This window comes from Papio anubis, chromosome 17, assembly GCF_008728515.1.
Source record: "Papio anubis isolate 15944 chromosome 17, Panubis1.0, whole genome shotgun sequence".
In the NCBI taxonomy this organism is placed as follows: Eukaryota; Metazoa; Chordata; class Mammalia; order Primates; family Cercopithecidae; genus Papio; species Papio anubis.
Window position 1 is genome coordinate 66,566,700 of NC_044992.1, and position 19,900 is coordinate 66,586,599.

Below are 19,900 nucleotides of genomic sequence, written 5' to 3' on the forward strand. Positions count from 1 at the left end.
AGAGGGAGGACAGGATGAGACCTCAGGCAGATTCTCCCACCACAGGAGTCCTGGCACCAGCGAGGCCAAGCTGTGCCTGACCCTGGCAGCCACCTGCACCAGGATTCCAGAGCCCAGGCAGTTCCGAGCCTCACGTGTCAGAGACAACGTGGCCAGCCAGGGTTTAGCAAACCTACAAGCTCCCTACCTTTCTCTGCCTCTGCCACCATGGCACTGTCAGGCTCCCCAGGGCGTCCCTGGCAGGGCGGGGCAGCCACCACCCCTGGCACAAGCCTCCCTTTTCAAGGAGACTGAGGGATGAATGCCATCCATCATCACCAGAGCCCCTGTGCTGAGCACACGTTATATCCGGTGCCAGGATGGGTGGGAGCTGGCCCTGAATACCAAGTGGCTTCTGCTGTCCAGAGCCCCCTCTCAGCCTCACCTCCTTCCCACATCCCTCCCAGACGCTCCCAAGGCTCCGCCTCCCTGAGAGGGAGCTGCCCACCTGCTTTAGGCAAATACCCCACCTGGGATACTCCCATGATGCCCCTGTTGTCTACGGCCTGTGCTGTGCCCCTTCCAGAATGCAGAATGAAGCAACCAGGACCAGTGTGTTGTAAAAGGTTGGTTTAATGTCCCAGTGCTCTGATGAGAAGAAACTCCAGCCAGGTAGAGCAAGGATCAGGATGACCCTGCCTCAACCACAAGTTCCAGTCTCCATGCCCACAGCAGCCATGACCAATAACTGGCTAGCCCCAGGGCAGGGAGAGCCTCAGGGGTCTGACCCCCACAGCACACCCTCCTGGCAGAACTCTGCATGATAAGAGGACAGCAGAAGCCCAACCCTCACCACGATTTGAGGCTACTGAGGTCACTGATGACCATGGAAGATATCATCTGTCACTGGGGTCCCATGGCCAGGATTTCATGGTAGAAGTGAGAAAAGCCCAATCCTGCCTGCCGCTTAATCCTGACAGTGCCAGGCAGAGAATCCAGCTGGCTTGGAGCCTGAGTGGCTGATAACTCACACTTCTGACTCCAGACTGGAGATCCGCCTCCAGGTGCAGGGTCCCGGGAAGCCTTGCGTCCCACAGGCTACCCTGCTGACCTCGTCCAGTCCCCCACTGTCCCTGTAGCCTGTGCCCAGCCCCAGAGTTCTGCCCCTGTGCCCCAGAGGCCCCCAGGCCCCAGAGAGCCAGGAGCCCTGGCTGGCACAGGGTGGAAGGTGAGGACAGACAGCCCCCCAGCAAAACGGCAGGTGGGCGTGGGCGTGCAGGCAGACATGCTGTCTGTGCTGCCAGGTGGGGGCCCCTGCCTGCTCGCCCTCCTGGCAGGCCTCCCGGTAAGTCGGCAGGCACATCGACTGCGCCTGCGCCAAGCGCCTGCAGGCCGAGTGGCCGTCGGGGCGGGCGCAGGTGAGGCAGGTGCACCCAGCGGGCAGCGAGCTGGGCCGAGCGAAGGCCTCGGCCAGGGAGCTGGGCAGGGAAGCGTGGCGCGGGCGCGAGCCCCGGGCCCAAGCTGCGTGCAGCAGGGCCTCCCGCCGGGCCAGCTGCTCCAGCCCGAGCAGCGGCAGGTCCTCCGGCTCCGGGGGCTCGGGGAAGAGCGGGAGGAAGGGGCGGCCGGATCGGTCGGCTCGAGGAAAGGAGCTGTAGTGACAGCGCGCGGGCGACAGGGGCCGCTCTGGGAGCGCGCGCCGCTCGGAGGCCGAGAGGTGCCTCCCGCAGTGCCCGGCCCGCACCGGCCACCGCGCCTCCCAGGCTGGGCGGCGCGACACTCGGGAGACGTCGGGCAGGGGCGGCCCCGGCGTCGGGGGACGGCCCGGGGGCTGCGGAGCCCTGCGCACAAGCGCCGCGCGACCCCCGCCTGGCGGTCTCCAGCCCCTGGGGCTCGGCTCTGGGGGCGGCGAGCCGGGGGTGGGCAGGCATGGGCTGGGGCCAGACCGCGGGGTCGGGCAGGGGGGCGGTGGGGGCGCACGGCGGCCGCCACCCCAGTTCTCGATGGTGCGAGTGGCGCGGTCCAGGGAGCTGCTCACGCCCGCCGTGGTCACCATGTCGCGGGCCGCCTGCAGCATCTTGAGCACGCTGGCCTGGGCCGAGCTGGCCGTGAGGTCCGGGCTGGGCTGCCGCGGTGGGCTGGCCAGGCTCTGCACCCCGCTGAAGCAGCTGTAGATGCCCTGGGCAGTAGGGAGACGACAGGCCGTGAGCAGCGCCCTCTGCTCAGGGACCCGCCACGATTGTCCCCGCCTGGTCCCAAGGCATCATCAGCCTTCTCTAAGTCTCAGGAAGCAGCTAACTGGGAAGCATCTCCCATGTGCCAGGCACTGTGCTTTGCAGATGAATGAGTGGTCTGAGTGCCCAGGGTGACTCATTCTCCTAATCACTCTAGTTAGCACCTGGCACATGAAGGTTCCAACCTGGGCACACCTGTGGGGGGAGGGCTCTGCCCCTCTTCAACCCTGCCACCCTGGTGAGCCATGCCACCTCAGGACTTTGGGTTTGTTTTTTGTTTAGACACAGGGTCTCACTCTGCTGCCCAGGCCAGAGTGCAGTGGCGCCATCTCGGCTCACTGCAACCTCTGCCTCCTGGGCTCAAGTGATCCTCCCAACTCAGCCTCCTGAGTAGCTGGGACTGCAGGCGCGCACCACCACGCCCAGCTCATTCTTTTATTTTCTGTAGAGATGGGGTTTTGCCATGTTGCCCAGGCTGGTCTCGAACTTCTGGACTCAAGGGATCCACTGGCCTAAGCCTCTCAAAGTGTTGAGATTACAGGCATGAGCCATGAGCCCGGCCAGAACCTTGGTTTTACCTCTGGAAATGGGCCATGGCCAGCCTGGACTTATCTGGGTAGGTGCCCTTAAAGCTTTGGCTTGTGTGGGGAGGGATGGGCACCCACCCTGCTGAAAGCCAGCAGGAAGTCCAGCTGGGATGTGTTGGGCACCGAGTGGCGCAGCTTCCAGTAGACCAGGTGCTCCCAGGCGAAGACCAGCAGGGCCAGCCCCATGGCCACCAGCAGCATGTAGAAGACACCTGCCATGTTGTCGATGTCCAGCTTGCTGCTCATCACCTCGTTCTTCTCATTCTGGCAGATCCCCGAGAGCCACACTGTCTCCAGCTTCTGTGTCTCTCCTGGAGTTGAGCGGGGATACACATCTGGCTCAGGAAACCCCCCTATAAGCAACCCCCTTACAAAGCTCAACACAAGCCTGGAGTAAGAATGGATCTGGGGCCAGGGCGCCACCCACTTCTTCCTCAAGCAGACCACATGGGGATCTAGCCTGGCCGGGGCAGGGTGGTGGGGCGGGGAGTTGGAGGGTCAGTGAGCAAGGAAATAGGAAAGCAGGGTGCAGACTGGAGTGGGCAATGCTGGCCTTTGGGTCCTCCCTCTGTGCACCCCCAGTAAAGGCTTGTTGATTGGGTAAATGTTAACATTCATTCATTCACTCATCTTCATATACTTATTAACCATCTACATGCCACTCATGGAGCTGGGCACACAGAGACAAAAGGCCTAGGCTCCTAAGAGACACGCATTGTGATCGCTCTTATTATTATTATTATTATTATTATTATTATTATTGAGACAGTCATGCTCTGTCACCCAGGCTGGAGTGCAGTGGTGTGATCATGGCTCACTGCAGCCTGGATCTCCTAGTTCAAGTGATCCTTCCACCTCAGCCCCCTGAGTAGCTGGGACTACAGGCGCACCTCCACACCTGGCTAATTTTTGTATCTTTTGTAGAGAGAGGGTATCCCCATGTTGTCCAGGCTGATCCCGATCTCCTAGACTTAAGCAGTCCTCACACCTTGGCCTCCCAAAGTGCTGGGATTACAGGTATGGGCCACCTCACCTGGCCACTCTCATTATTATATGGTTTGAAAAATCAGATTTTTTTTTTTTTTTCTTTTTGAGACAGGGTCTCACTCTGTCGCCCAGGCTGGAGTACAGTGGCACAATCATGGCTCACTGCAGCCTCAAACTCCTGGACTGAAGGGATCCTCCTGCCTCAGCCTCCCAAGTAGCTGGGATTATAGGTATGTGCCTAATTTTTTTAAAATTTTATTTATAGAGACAGGATCTTGCTGTGTTGCCCAGGCTGATCTCAAACTCTTGACTTCAAGTGATCCTCCCACCTCAGCCTCCCAAAGTGCTGGGGTTATAGCCATGAGCCACCACACCCAGTCTAGACCATGTCTTATCTAACAAGAATGGAACTCCTCTAAACGCAAAGCTCTCTCTGGGTTTGGGGGCAGGCTGGGCTGGACCACTCACACATGTGGGACTAAGCAGATCCATAATCTCAAGATGGCCATGGAGATACTATACCGAGCAAAGGAGGTGCTCATCTGGGAGAGATCATGGGAGGGGGCTTAGGGAAGAAGAAAGGAGTTCAGCCACTCCACCCATCCCCACCCCCACCGTGAGGCCTGAGCCCCTTCCTGTCTTCCTGCCTTTGAGGGAGTCTCTAGCCCAGTTCCTGCTCCCTCCCTGCACACCTATCCCTTCCTCAAGTCTCTCTCCAGTTGCTCCTATACCTGCCCCCCTCAACTGCCCCAACCTCTCACCCCCCAGAGACCTCTCCCTGCCCACAGGCCTTGGGAACTTGAGTGGTGGTGGAAATGCTGACAACCTTGGGCTCCACAGCCCACCCTGGGCATCCCAGCAGTGGCAGTACCCACCGTCCCCCAGGAACTGCAAGAGTGCCAGGTCTATGGCCCGCTTCCAGTGGGAGTCCTTCTGCATGGCGATGCCGTAGCCAGTGGTGGCAAAGACCTTGCCAGACCCAATGGTGACCAGCTTGCAGCCCTCGTCCTTGCCTGCCATGTAGTTGAGGACAGCAGCATCATAGATGAAGGCATCCAGCTTCCTGGGGACAGGCTGAGCCTCAGAGCTAGGGACCATATGGGAGGGTAGGGGACACCGAAACTGGGGCGTGACAGGGGTCTAAACCACATGAGCTTGCTGGGAGGGACCAATGAGCAGAGCCTTGTCTGGTTGTCCTGGGTCCTGGATGCAGTGAGGACCCCTCCCACCCTCCTCCGCAGAGTGGCCAGGGGACTGTCTGTTCCCAGGAGACACCACCCTTTCTGCCCACCCCCTCCATGCTCCTAAGGCTCAGAGGATGTCCCAGCCACCACCTCAGGCCGAGGCTGAACTTCGGTCGGCACCACAGCTGTGTTCTGAGACACATGGTGGCCTTCCATTTTTGCCTCAAGCTCCACTCTGCCCCAAGACCTCCTCCCTCCACCCCCCAGGAGTCCTGCAGGGCAGCTCAGTCCCACTGTCCCTACATTGAGAGCTAAGGCTGGTCACTGGGGAGACACGTGGATGGAGACAGCGGGTGCAGGGCTGGGGACCCACCCCATCTTGAGGCTGGTGAGCGCGTCCTCCACCGAGCGCTGGTTGAACTTGACCATGTGGGTGTGCATGTCACGGTAGTTACTGCGGATGTTCCGCTCTGTGCTGCCGTTGGGCACTGTGCCAAAGCGGAAAGGTGGGTACTGTTCTTGAGGCCGCTGAAACTGCAGGTGGAGGGCAGCAGCCAGTCACAACCCTTCCTCCAGCCTTCCAGGCACCAAAGCCCCAAACCCACCCCAGAGCCCAGTCCCACAGTGTGGACTTGCATAGTCAGAGCAGAAGGTCTTAAAGGCTGTCCAGGCCACTCCTGTGTTTTCCAAATGGAGACTCTGAGGCCCAAGACAGGGAGAGACTTATCCAAGGCCTCTCAGTCGGTGACCCTGAGCCATCTCTTGCCCCAGCCCCCACCCCCTCCTCAGCAGGCCCTGAAGCTTCTTCCTGCCCCAGCCTCCAGCTCAGATTCCCCAGACTCTGACTGTCCTGGGTCTGCCCACTCACGGCCTGTCCCCACCCTCAGTGTCCCCCCACCCTGTGGCCCCACAACCTTCTTGTCACTGAGGCCCGACACAGTGTCGATGTATTGCTCCTGGATCATGAAGGCGGCCAGGTTGGCCGTGTAGCTGGCGAGGAAGATGACAGCAAAGAAGGCCCAGACCAGAACCATGATCTTGCTGGTGGTGCCCCGCGGGTTCTCGATCGGCACCGAGTTGTTGAAGACCAGCGCCCACAGCAGCCACACGGACTTGCCAATGGTGAAAGATGGGCCCCCGGACTCTGGGGGCAAGAGGGGGATGCTGGGGCTCCTCCTGCCCACCATGAAAGGGCTCAGCCTGGCCTTGGGGGGCATCCGTCCCTGGCCATTCCCTCACCAGGTCAAGTGAGCTCGCCCATGTGTGCGTGTGGGTGTGTGCGTGTGTGTGTGATCTGACTGGCCCCCAGCATGTGTCATCCAAATGCAAGGGACCTCCCAAAGGTATTCTCTGGAGGACCCGTTGCCCCTGAGCCCAACCCTCAGGGTGCCCAGGCCCGCCCCTCGTGCCAGGTCCAGGCGAGGCTTACTCTTGCCTCTAGTGAGGTTCTGGTTGTAGCTGACGGGGCTGAAGTACTCGAACATGAAGACGGTGATGGCCACCACGGTGAGGCACATGACAAACATCATCACCCATACCGCAGGGCTATATGGCTCTGGGGACAGAGGGAGGCAGTTCAGAGGCTTCGGCATGTTCCCTGTCCCTGCCCCCAGCCCAGAAGCACTGGGTGGAGACAGGTGGGGTCCACGTGGTCAAAGTAGGGGCCCACCAGCTCTGCGGACCCAGCCAAAGGGGCCCCTGACTCACAGCAGCAGAGCCCCAGGAGAGGCCCCCAAAAGAGGTCAGGATCTCCAGCATCCTTGGTCTCCCCCGCCCCCCACTTCCCTGGGACAGGTACAAGTCACCCACCCCAAGAAACGTTCTTTTGACTTCACAACCCTTGCCTGGCCCCAAGTGGATGATCTGGTGGTTCCGCCTGGAATCAGGGCCCCTGAGGCCAAATCTTACTCCTCATCCTACCAACATGGAAACCCGTGCCCAGGGAACTGGAGAGACCCACCCTAGGCCTCGGACAAGACTGTTTCTATCTCCTAGAGTAAGAAATCACTACTGCTGGCTGGGCTTGGTGGCTCTCGCCTGTAATCCCAGCACTTGGGGAGGACGAGGTGGGCAGATCACCTGAGATCAGGAGTTCAAGACCAGCCTGGCCAACATGGTGAAACCCCGTCTCTACTAAAAATACAAAAATTAGCCAGGCATGGTGGCACATGCCTGTAGTCCCAGCTACTCAGGAGGCTGAGGCAGGAGAATCACTTGAACCCGGGAGGCGTCAGTTGCAGTGAGCTGAGATTGCACCACTGCACTCCAGCCTGGGCAACAGAGCGAGACTCAGTCTCAAAAAAAAGAAAAGAAATCACTACTGTTGGCCAGGTGCAGTGGCTCACACCTGTAATCCCAGCATTTTGGGAGGCTGAGGCAGGTGGACTGCTTGAGTCCAGGAGTTTGGAGACCAGCCTGGGCAACATAGTGAAAACCTGTCTCTATACAAAATACAAAAATTAGCCAGGTGTGGCGGCATGCACCTGTGGTCCCAGCTACTCAAGAGGCTGAGGTGGGAGGATCACTTGAGCCCAGGAAGTCCAGACTGTAGTGAGCCGAGATGGCACCACTGCACTGCAGCCTGGGTGACAGAGGAAGACCCCATCTTAAAAAAAAAAAAAAAAGAAGAAAGGAAGAGAGGGAAGGAGAGAGGGAAGGAGAGAGGGAGGGAGGGAGGAAGGGAAATCACTCCTGCCATGAGCCTTTGCTATGCTATGAAATGGGTTTTGTTTTCTCTCTTCCGTGGCTGAGGAGCCTGCTCAGAGAGGTTCTGTGACTTGCCCAAGGCCGCACAGTAGGACAGGGCAGAGCCGAGGTTTTCACTCCTGTTTGGCCAGCCTCAGCTCTTCCCCTGCCCCTTGCCTGTGCTCACAGCTCTCTGCCACCTCATACTGCATGTCCCACGTGACCTCTGACTGGGCACTGTGGGAAGGCAAGGATTATGGCTGTAGCCCCAGCACCCAGCATGGGACCTGGCTGCCCAACCAATGCTGGACTCCTCACCCAGGAAGCAACACACCTCTTCCCACACTACACTCACTCCTCGGCTCCCCACGGGCCTCCCCTACTTGTACCACGGTCCTGGCCCATGGCCCATCCTGACGCCAGCCTGCCTGCCAAGTTTTCGTGTCACTCACAGGGGCACCATGACCCATCCCACACCCCCAACCCCACCCTCGCCTGGCAGCCATACCTAGAACCAAACACCGACCTTACTTCTCTTGTCTCCTTTCCACTCACCTCCAGCCAACCTCCAAGACCCAAGGCTGCTGTGCTTGGCCTCTGAGAGCCCACCCAACTCCCCATCTCCACCCAAGCTGTACACACCCTCCTTGTGGGCCCCTCTGGCCCCGAAGCCATCTCTGCCCACCCTGGGCCTCACCCAGGAAGGCCGAGGGGGAGACGGTGCCATTGCTGCGAGCCACCATCACACTGATGCCCGTCTCCACGAAGGGCACAGAGAAGTCTACGATCTCGGAGCGCTCCTCATTGATGGTGAGGGAGCCGATGGCCATGTCTGCCCGCTTGTAGTACACCTGGGGGCCAGACGCCACGGAGGTTTGGAAAAAGGGCTCCCGAGGGGTAGACACACTTCACAGGCACCTCCAGGCACCCCTTCTAACACCCACCGGCTGAATCAGTCGTTCCCTCTGGGGCCCTCAGAGCTCAGCTTTCAGTACTGACCATCCCAGGAGCCATCACTGGTGACAGCCCATGCCCCCCTCTAGAGGGCATCTGAGAGCCGCATGGGGCCTGGGCAGCAGGCAGACAGGCGGGGCAGTTGAGGAGGGAGTGGGGTGGGGCCTACCTCCCCAATCATGCCATTCCATACGCCGCGCACCCGCTTGCCATGCTTGCCGTTGGTCACAAGGTACAGGTCGTAGGAGAATTTGACCACCCTGGCCAGCTTCTTGAGGATGTCGATGCAGAATCCCTTACAACAGAGCTTGGTGTAGGGGGCCACGTCCCCGCTGCTGCAGTCATGCCACCATGAGACCACCGGGAGTTAGAGCACGTCGTGGCCCAGCCCCTCCCCAGCCGCTCCTCCCAGCCTGGCACGTGGACCCCTGCCCCACACCCAAGCATGAGACATACACAACACCTGACCATCACACAGCAGCACCCAGCTCACACCAGCCTCCCAGGGCACTCTGCAGACCTGAAGGTGTGGTTGCTCTGCCTGCGGCAGGGCACGGTGTTGGGGACGCAGCCTCCTGTGCCAGGGTCGGGGCTCTCCACGATGACAAAGGGCCTCTCTTCCAGCGTGGCCACCGTCAGGTGCCGACTGTCCACCACGGGCTGCAGAGAGGCACTGTAGCGAGGCCACACAGGGTACTTCATGTATAGGACGCCATGCTCCCAGCGCCCCACCTGTGGAGGGTGACAGTCTCAGCTTGGGGCCTCCAGCCCTACAGCCCCCACCCTCTAGGTGGAGCCTGCCAGGGCCAAGAATCCCCCTCTCTCACCTGGGGACACTGGGGTAGGTCAGAGTAGGGCTGCTCCTGGCAGCCTCCCCCAGCCTCGGGTCCCTGTGTTCTCCAATCCAGCTCCACACTGACCCACAGCGTCTTCCTAAAGCCCAGACCTGACCCTGTCTCACTCACTGTACTGGTCCCCCCTGACTTTGACAGAAAGTCCTTAGCTGAGCACTCAAGGACCTTCATGCTCAGGTCCAGTGTCCCCCCATCACTCCTACCTCCTCAGTCTGCACACCCCCAAACACACCCCTGCATCACTTAAAAATGCCCCAAACCCTTCTGCCTCTCTGTCTCTTCCAGGCTAACACCTCTTCCTGGTGGGCTCCTACTCAAACCTCCACAGCCCAGCTCAAATATCCCATCTTCTGTGACCTCTTCCCAGTTTCTTCCTTTGAAGGCAGAACTAATTCCTGTTCCTCATCTCCAATCCCACAATCTTTTGCACACGTCTACTCAAGCACTGATCTCTCCATATTGTTTACAAGCCTGTCTGGCCAGCATGGTCATGGGTTACTCCTGCAGGGGCAGGACCAGGAGATAGGAGCACTTGAAATGTTCTATAGTGGAGGGAAGCTGGGGTGTTATGGGAGCCCAGAGCAGGGCACCTCACCCACCCCGGGGCACCTGGAGGCTTCCCAATGGAGGAGATGTTTGTTTCAGCTGAGACCTGGAAGATGAGGGGTTGGATAAGGGACAGAGGGACTCTCAGCTGTGGGCACAAGAGGAGGCGGGGACAAAATGAGAGGACACTGAGGGCCCCTGGGCTCACCCCCTTCTCACCATCTCCCAGAGGCGGTGCCGGTTGAGGGCGATCACCACCATGGTGGGCTGGACCAGGTACCCACCAGGGCTGAAGGAGAAGTCTCGGCCCTCCCAGGTGACATTCAGTAGGTGCCTGCCAGAGGGGAGAGATGCCTGCAGCCCTGCCAAGGACCAGGCACCCCCTGCCTCTGCCTCACTGCCACCACCGACAGCAGGTGGCCTTGTGTTTATTGTTCAAAGTGCTTCCCTATATTGGCCCCACGATCCTTGCCACACCCTGACACCTGCTGTTTTTTCAGATGAGGACACTAAGGCACAGACAGGTGGGGTAATGTGGCCCCAGGCACGCAGCTAGTGAGAGGTGCAGCTGGCCAGCCCAAGTTCACTGCCACCCAGGTCCCCCGAAGTGCTCCCCACCTCCCTACCCCTATGCCCCGGGCAGGTGCCCACCTGTAGAAGGCCTCCCGGGCAGGGCTGACGGGCCCAGGGTGAGCGCGGCAGTCCCCGGCTGGGGCTGGTAGGGTTCCGTGCTGGCGCCGGTAGCCGTGGGCGCCCAGGGCCAGAATGGCCACGCCGTCGCGGACCTTCTGGCGCAGGCTGAGGCGCCAGCTCTCGGTGACGACGCTGATGAGGCCCACAGGAAAGGTGGCAGGGGGCGCATCGGTGCTGCCCAGCGCCAGGTTGGGCACCAGCCACACGTGGCCGGGCCCCACCAGGCCGGCCTGCGCCGCCTCGGCGAAGAGTACCTCGGCCTCCTCGCTCGAGCAGTAGGCCACGAACACGGGCGCGTCGAGCTGGCGCAGCAGGCGCTGGGTGCGCGCGCGCGGCCCTCCCGGGCCCAGCTCTAGCGTGACCACGTCCAGCAGCCGCCAGCTCAGGTGACTGGCGTCGGCGACAGCGCGCACGCCCTCCAGGAAGAGCGCGTGGCCCGGGTGCAGGCTGGTGATGACCGCGAAGGCGCTCCAGTCGTACTCTTCCAGCACCTTGAACAACACCTGCAGCTGCTGCTCCAGGGACACGCCCAGCTGCAGGAAGGCGGAGCCCGGCTCCTGGGGGCGGGACGGGGCCTGAGCCGGGGCGGGGCGGGCTGAGCCCCGCCTCGCGCCCCTTCCCCGACCTCGACCCCTCCATCCGCTCCCAGGCGCCCTTGCGCGGGTGGATGCTCCGCATTCCGGGAGTCCCCTGGCCTGCGCCTCCCTCGCGCCCCAACGTGGTTCCCCGCTGCCCATTAGCATGGTCATGCCCGGCCCCCAGCCCACCACGCTGGCCCGCAGACCCGCAGCATCAGCACCACCGGGGAGTTTGTCAGAAATGCAGATTCTCAGGTCGCACCCCACACCGACCGGATCGGAGTCGCTGGGTATGGCGCCTGGCATCTGTATTCTAACAAGCCCTTCAGTGGACCCTTGAGCCCGCTAGACTGAGAAGCGCTGCCCCAGACCAACTGAATCTGAATTCCAGAGGTGCAAAGCCAGGCGTCTGTATTTCCTAAGAGCACGATGAGGGTTGAGAGCCAGTGTCCTGAGATCTTACGCTGGGGCCCCAAGAGGACTGGGAAACACCACCTGGTCGGAGCCCTGAGGGTGGGAATGCTCCTCTCCACCCCCTGCCACCACAAAAGCCCAAGGCACTGCCGGCTGGCACCGGGGCCAGTGCAGTCCCCTCCTAACTGGTCTCACTGCTGCCACTGTCCCAGTCTTTTAAAAAAGCAAATAAGGGAAAATTCAGAGGCCAAGCAATGCAGTTTCTTCAAAAAACAAATTGCAAGGAAAAAAGAGGGAGAGACAGAGGAGGGACCCAGAGGTTGAGAGAAACTTAGAAGCCACACCAACCAACCGGCACGTGTGGACCTGATTTGGCTCTTGATTCGAGCAAACAGGCTGCAAAATAAACATTTATGACAGTTATGAGACAATGGGGAAATTTGAACACTGCCTGGATAGTTGAAGGAATTTTTATTATTTTTTAGACATGATGATGTATGGTGGTTTTACTTTCTTAATCCCTTATCTGCCAGGGATACATACTGAAATATTTATGGATGGAATAAGAGGATGCCTGGGCTTCGCTTCAAATTAACACAGAAGAAGGGAAAGGGGGTGGTGGTGAGGCTGGGGGTGGATGACCAGGGCGAACAGGGGATATATAAGCCTTCCTTATACTTTTTAATGTATACTCAAAATTCTTCATATAAAAATTAATGAAACAAAGGCAAATCAGATCAGTCTCTTCCCTCGACTCTCCTGTGCTCTCCCCTGAGTGGCTAGATCACCAGGGGCAGGTCTAGGAAGCTCACAGGGCTAAGGCAGGCACGGACCACGGCCACCGTCACAGCCCGCTTGCCCTGCCCTGGCTGCCCACTTGCTTAGGGAAAAGCCCAAATGTCTTCCCAGGTGGCCAGGCCCCCGCCTCCTTCTCCAGGCTTTTCCCTCTATTCCTCCAAAGCTCTGAGCTCCTTCCCCGCCTTGAGAACTTCATCCCACCTGCTCCTCTGCCTGGGCCTCTCTCCCTCCCCACTGACTCGCCCTTAGGCCCTCAGCCTAGACATCATTTCTCCAGAGACCTTCCCTGGCCAACACCCTATGCATGAGCCATGCGTGAGCTGCCTCACAGCATCCTGTGTTTTTCCTTCAGAACGCTTGTCCCAGTTGTAACTGCGGATGGGTGTGTGTTTGGAACATTCTCCTCCAGCCCTGCAAGGGCAGGGCTGTTTCTGCCTCCCACAGGGCTCCAGGGTTCCCTGGAGTGCTCACCCTACAGGTGAACTACCACTGCCCGAAGGGCATGGCACCACCTCCATGCCCGGCCGGCCCTCTGGGTCTTCACCCTGACCTAGGAAGCTGAGGGCAGCAGACAGGAGGAGGGCTGGGGCCTGAGCCCCGCAGCCAGAGGTGGGCCTGCACCCTGCCTACCCCTCATCCAGACACAATGTGAGGGCAGCCCAGAATGTCTGTCGTCTAGAACATGGGCTGTCATTCCCATAGCCATCTCCCCATCACCCACGTCATGCCCTCAGCCCCCACCTCCCTGCCGGTCCCATCTAATCCCAGCTTCCCAGAACCTAAGCACCGCCCGCCCCAGCCTGGCTCCAGGCCTGAGGCACGAGGGGACATGAGTTTGGACATGCACCTTGGGGGAGAGGACCACAGCGGAGCCTCCGCTGATGCTGAGGATGGGCACATGGGTCTGGGAGGAGATGAAGTCAAGGATCTGGGCCACCGCCTCGGTGCCCACGTTGTCCTCAAAGACAATGCCGTGGACGCGGGCAGCACCCAGGAGGCCGCAGATCTGGGTGAGGAGGCTGCTGGGGTTGGTGTTGTTGACCCCCACTGTGAGTGGCTGGATCTCCAGGGGCAGGTCCAGGAAGCTCTGGGGGGTGAGGCGGGCACGGACCTGGGCCTGGGGCAGCCCCGAGCTGCCAAACACCACGGCCACCGTCATGCCCTGCTCGCCCTGCCCCGGCCCCGCCCAGGCACCGAAGAGCGAGGTGAGCAACAGGGCCGGCCCCAGGGCCCCACCCATGTCCACCGGAGGGTCCTGTGGAAAGACCAGGACAAGCACAGGTAGGGAAACAGAGGTTTGGAGAGAGGTAGATGGACAGACAGGAGGGACAGAGGGGCACACATACAGAAGATGAAAGAGAAGAAGGGAAAACCTCCCTCCCCGAAGAGGGGCGGAGAGAGAGGGAGACAGACAGACACAGACAAAGAGAAAGAGACAGAGGTTAGTTGAGCATCCCAAGGTCATCCCGGAAGAGCAAGGGCCAGGGAAGAAGAGGAGCCACAACCGGGACCCAGCCCTCCAGTCTACCGATGAACTGCACACTTGGCTGGAAAGGCAAGGCCTTCCGAAACTCAGCCACCGGGCTCTGCCCTAGGAAGTTATACTGAAAATGCTAGTCTGGGTTCAAGTGCATGGATTTGAGTCAGACAGATCTGAGTTCATGTCCCAGTTCTGCCGCTAACTGGCTGTGTGATCTTAGGGAAGTCACTTAGCCTCTCTGAGCCATGTTTTCTTGCCTGAAATCATCACAGCAGTGTGGGACTTAGATGAGCTAACAGGCTATTTGCTGGGATTAGTGACCTTATCCTGCAGGTGACAGGCCCCCAGCCAGGTGAAGGAAGACAGCTCTTGCATCACCCTCAACCCCCCGCCCCGCCACCAGTCCTCTCTGTAGTCTAAATGGGATCTTCCATCTGTCTCTCATCAGGGCCTGTGCTACTGGTCCAGCGTGCCCTGCTTGCCATGGGGCCAGCCCCAAGGGCCCTGCTCTGCATGGCTCTGCCTGGCACAGAGCCCCCTCCTCCTCAGCACTGGACGTCACTACAGCCCTTCCTTCTGTGGCCTCAGCTAGCAGCAGCTCTTACGCAGCAGGGTGCAACAGTGCTGACTTGTTCAGAGCTCAGGGGTACCTGAAACCCCAAGCTGGTGAGCTGGGGTTTGGTCTCGTTTCACATGAGCTGGTGGGCTGGCCTCTCAGGCCATCACTGGCGTGCAGGATCTTTTTAACCCGATCCAGGGCCCTGACATGTATCCTTGCTAAATGTCATTATTTTGGATTGGGACCAAGAGCCACAGCAGTGAGGGTAACGCAAAGCCTGAGTGGAGTGGTGCCCACGGATGTCGCTCTCCCTCCCAGCTGGCCATCGGCCACGGCACTGCCACCTCTTCCATCTTCATCACATCCCCAGCAAAACTTCTGAGCAGGGGAGAGCTAAAGGGTGGACAGGATGAGCCTGCCACTCTAGCCCTCCCGCCTCCCCCAGGATCTGCACATTTCTGCTACAGAAATGCTCACGAAAATCAAGAAGTTGCCAGAAACCGCGCCTCGAAAAGGCAGATGCCCTTCAGGGCTGGGGCCCGAGGCAATGGCTGGGCAGGCTCCAGCTTTCTCACAGGGCCTTCCTTTTGCCTGCCGCCAAATTTCTCTCTCTTTTTTTAATCCAAAGCCTAATGTCTTACAGACATATGGGCCTTCTTGGGTCTCTAGTCCTCTCTAAGGAATCCAGAGAGCGGGGAAGTGCAAGAGGCTACCGGGAACATTCAGGAAAGTTCCTCTTCTCCCCAGGGTGGCACTGAAAGGATCCCTCCAGGGGAACCCACTAGACTGACTTTAGTGCAGAAACATAAATTGGCCATGTGTGCTGAACCCCTTCCCTGCGGTCGGCACTGGATGGTGGAATGTCCCTGTGGGTGAGACATGGTCCCTCCGCTCCAGGAACTTAGAGTCAAGTCTGCAGAAAGCATGCTGCTGTTAACACCTCCAACCTCATCTTTTTCTAAATGTATTTCTCTTTCCACCCTTCCCTCCCTACTTCCCTCAAACTCCCCAGCCTCCCCCTCAAGACCTTCTCTTAGCTAAGGATCTAGAGCTCATTCACAGGAAGGTATAAGGGACTGATAATAGCTGAAAGGGTTCTCATTCCCAAGAGAGAGGTAGTTGAGCCTTAAGCTAAAGTGCCAGGTGGTAGAATTTCAGGCTAACAAGACAGGAGTTTTGGCAAGGAAGGGAATATTGTTCTCATGCTGGTGCCCTTGAATTCTTCCCATGTGTATGGTTCCCTAGTACAGTGACACAGAAGTGACAGAATTGACAGCCCAGAGACATGTTTGAGTCTGGCATGGGATCAATCAGTGCCACGCCATGCCTCAGCTACCACCACCAATCAGGGATGTCAAATCTCGAGCACAAAGCTCACTGGCATGCTTGTCGCTCCCCTTGTAAGGCCTCTGTCTGCCCACCTCTGCCCACACCTCCAGGTCCTAGAGGTTCCTTGCCCTCTGGGAAGCCCCAAACCTCCTACCACCACTGCCTCCCAGTGATAAGCTCTAGATCTGTGCTGCCACACACAGCACCAGTCATACACGACTATTGGGTACCGGAAACATCGCTCACCCAAACAGAGGTTGCTACCAGTATAAAATTTCATCCCACACCGCACACTGAAGACAACAGGGAAAAAGAATGTCAAAATCTCATAAACATTTGTATCTTAATCACATGTTGAAATAATAACATTTGGGGTATGTTTAGTCAAGGAAAATATACTATTAAAATTCATGTCACCTGTTTCTTTCTATTTGTTTTAATGTGGTCACTAGAAAACTTTAAATTGTACTTGTGGCTCCCATTTTATTTATTGATTGATTTTACTTCTCTGGACAGTGTTACCTTGGATGAAGGGCCCAGGCTCCTCAACTGCAAAGGGGCAGAATAAGCAGTCTGCCATGAGCGTCTCCAACCTCCTTCTTCTAAATGTATCTCTCTTTCCACCAATAGCCTGCCCTCCCTACTCCCCTCAAGCTTCCGGCCTCCCCAGTCAAGACCTTTTCTTAACCAAGGACCTAAAGCTCATTCACGCGCAGGAATAGGGTCTGATAACAGCTGAAAGTGCTCTCATTCCCACTCTCTCCAATAGGAAGCCACCCTCCTGGGCTGGGGACACCAGAGACTCTCTCCAAAGGGAAGGTGTCCTCCCGGGCTGGGGGGTGGGGGAGTTGAGGCAGGTTGTACCTCTAACCAAGGGGCCTAAAATGGGGGAGGGATCCCAGAATACCTCAGAGAGAGGGGCCAAAACTAGGTAAGTCCCTGGGCTCCAAATAGCAAGGGGCAGACTCAAGGAGCTTCTGACGTCTGTCTTATTACCCTGTCTAATCCCGCCGCCCTACAGAGGTAGGAGGGACAAACCCCGCTCTGCCCCACCACAGTCTCCTCCCTTGCCTCCCCCTCCCCACCTCCCATCTACCCACCCCCACCAGCCCCACTGCACTGCTGAAGCCTCCCTCCAGCCACTACTCCCTCCTCACACAGGACAGCTACTCCCTGGTGCCCACAAATGAAGTCCAGACAGCTTAGTCCCATAGACAGAGCTCTCTGCACCCTGACCACAACCAACCATCCTCCCATCCCTGGAGCCCACAGCTCTGCCAGTCTGCTGGCCAAACAGCCCCACTCTGCCCTCGTCTCCAGGCCTTGTTCCAGCATCCCCCAGGCTGGAACGTCCTCATCCCAACAGAAGTCTACTCTCCTTCAGGGCCCAGCTGAAATCCCTCTCCCACAGGCACCTGCCTTGATGCTTCAGGCTCCAGGTGCAGGGTCTGCGGGGAGGCTGAGGCAGCTGCCCTTCTTCCCTTTGCCCTGGCTTCCCCTCCTGGGTGGGGAGCTCTGTGCAGTAGTCCCCTCCACCCCTCCGTTCTGTCCTGCGGCAGGTGTGTGTGTGTGCACTCATGAACACCCTGCCCCACACTGGACTGCGAGCTCCTTGAGGGCAGACACATTGTCTCAGAGACCTCTGCCCACCCACCCACTCAGGGTCTCACCCCTTCCACAAACAGCCCTTAAACTAATGTTTGACAAACACAGAGATCCCCAAAGAGCCCCATAGAGGATGGCAGTGGTCAATCCTTCAGGACACAGCGGCATCTGGAAGGGTCTGAACACCTTCCCAGGCTGGGGGCCTTCTTCCTGGGTCCCCACAGCTCAGCCAGATCCCCTGGCACAGACCTGCACGCACATGCACACTCCCGCACTCACACCGGCTCACATCGGAGATACCGATGGCTCCCCCTCTCCCAGGCTAGGAAACTTGGTCGCTGGAGTCCTCCCCACCCACCAGCAGAACCCCAGACCCCCTGCCCTTCCGGTGAGCCGCCCTTCCTTTGCCGTCGGGTTTCCCTCCCTCCCTTTTGCCCAGCCAAAACCCGAACTGAGGCGCCAGGGGAGAGGACTGCCGTTCTAGCATGCCCCACTGCTGGGGGCACGGAGTTCTCGCTCCTCCAAGGCTACCGCCCCCAGTCTCTGCTGACCAAGCCCGGACTCCCCCCGGCCCCCGGGACGCCCCGCCCCCTCCCCTCCGCAGGAATCTCTTACACTCGGGCTGTGAAGTTCGGGGTATTTTTAGGCCGGCGATAAATAATTCATAGGGAACGTGGCATCAGGCTGCCCCCGCGGGAGGAGGGGGCGCAAGCAGAGAGAGCCACCGTCACCCGCGGCTCAAGGACACTCGCGATGCGGCGGCGGCGGCGGCGGCTCCGGGCGGGGACCCGCGCCACGCCTCCTGGCGGCGGAGCTGGGCACCACGCACCCGGCGCCCCCCCCCCCCCGCTGTCCCCGCCGGCGTCCGCGGCTCCTGCGCCCCCACCCCCACTCCCCCAAGCTGGGTCATGATCCTGAGCCCCGCAGTGGGGGGACCAAGCCAGTCTGGCAGGCGGCCCTGGTACCAGCCCAGGCCTGCCCTGGGGCCCTGGGCGAACCCAGGTGTCCCAGACCTGCCTACCTGCCTCTTGCACGCTCTTATTCTTCGGGAGTTTAGAAACAGGCTCAAAGTCACTAGCCCCGCCAAGACCTGGACGGGCTCCGAAATACAGCCAGCGGAATGGTACCCTCCCCAAATAAGTTTCTTTCCTCGATTTTCCTGTGGCCTGGGGTCAGGGACTGAACTAAGATGACGCCACCATCCGAGGGCTGGGGGACCGAGCCAGAAGTCCCCTTGGACGACCAGGGCTGGGAAACCGAGTGGACGAATAGGGTGGGCATCGGGGCCTGGCGGGAATTTCTGTCTTGCTCACCCAGCAGCTCCTTGCAGGGTCGCGGGACGCACCTGGAGGTTCAGGTTGCCTGGTGCCTTTGCTCCGTGTGTCCCCGCCTTGCCCGCCTAGGCAGGAAACAGGAGGCTGGAGGCTTCCCCTCCCCGCCGTCGGGGATCCTGGGTGAAGCCCCCAGAGACTGGCGCAGGCGGCTGGTGCGCAGCCAGGGCCCAGCGCCAGGTCACGCTCGCCCAGCGCCTTCTCTGCCTACCCTTCCCTTCGCGCGCTGGAAGCCCGGAAGCCGGGCACGGGCCAGCATCTGCAAGATGCCACTACTCTGGAAGCCCACTCCGATTCTCCCAGGTCGCAGGAGGGAGAGACCTAGGCTGGGGCAGAGGAGATGGGGCAGAGCTGGAGGGGAAGAATCGGGACAGACGGCGGAAGAAGGGGTCTGGGCGCCGAGGCAAGTGTGCAGCAGGTGCCCAGCAGACCTAGGGAAACCGGGGCACTGGGCTGGGGAGCCGCACAGCCCCCTTTCGCCTTCGCGATTCCTTTCCAAACCCTCGCTCTGGTCGATCCCAGCCCTGGCTCCAGCTCCCTGACCTGTTCCCCGCCCTCGGCCCCGGTGGCTTCCAGCAGCAACAGTTGGGGTCCGCGGCAGCCCAGACTCCCCTGCTCCCGCCGTGCCTACGCGCCAAGCGAAGGAGGAGGGGGGCTCAGCGACCCCGGGGACGAACGTCTTAGGCGCTGCACCCGCGTCCTTCTCTCACGTCCGCCGCGCGCCTGTCTCCTCGGCCTCTTCTTCACCTCCTCTCCGGCCGCCCGGGTCCAAACCCAAGGCCGGGTTCTCGAGGGTCCGGGTCCTCCAGCCGCCCCCTCCTCGCGCCCCGAGAGTCCTGCGCGGGCCCGGCTCCCCCCGGGTGTCCCGCCTCTGTCTCCGCCGTCCTTGCTCGCGCGCCGCGGGAACCCAGCCCCAAGTTGGCGGCGAAGTTGGCGCCCCCCGCCCGCCGCCTGCCACTCACCAAGAGGAAGGGGCGCTGCGTCCGCGCCGAGAGCCCACGCTGGCCGCCTCCCTCGCGGTGTCTGTCCCAGAGCCTCGGCCCCGGAGGGCTGGCGCGCTCAGTCTCAGCTCCGCGGGCGCCGGAGCCAGGGCGCGGCGGGGCGGG

General features: G+C 59.9%; 1 protein-coding gene across 6 annotated transcripts; it reads right to left on the reverse strand.

Moving 5' to 3' along the window:
- Positions 1–592: 592 nt before the first annotated feature.
- GRIN2C (glutamate ionotropic receptor NMDA type subunit 2C) lies at positions 593–19,871 on the reverse strand. Of its 6 annotated transcripts, XM_009191192.4 has the most exons (14): positions 19,757–19,832; positions 18,777–18,862; positions 13,338–13,745; positions 10,659–11,257; positions 10,227–10,341; positions 9,128–9,339; positions 8,777–8,942; positions 8,351–8,504; positions 6,398–6,523; positions 5,883–6,112; positions 5,342–5,502; positions 4,660–4,847; positions 2,876–3,108; positions 593–2,155 (listed from the first exon to the last, which is right to left on the reverse strand). In XM_009191192.4, the coding sequence occupies exons 3-14, from the start codon at positions 13,728–13,730 to the stop codon at positions 1,007–1,009; spliced, it is 3,726 nt and encodes a 1,241-aa protein (XP_009189456.2). In that variant the 5' UTR covers positions 13,731–13,745; positions 18,777–18,862; positions 19,757–19,832; the 3' UTR covers positions 593–1,006. The 6 variants fall into 6 exon arrangements, with proteins under 6 accessions (XP_009189456.2, XP_031513610.1, XP_003913435.2 ...); XM_031657750.1 differs by lacking the exon at positions 18,777–18,862 and having other exon boundaries at positions 19,757–19,871; XM_003913386.5 differs by lacking the exons at positions 18,777–18,862; positions 19,757–19,832 and adding an exon at positions 18,079–18,243.
- Positions 19,872–19,900: the final 29 nt, after the last annotated feature.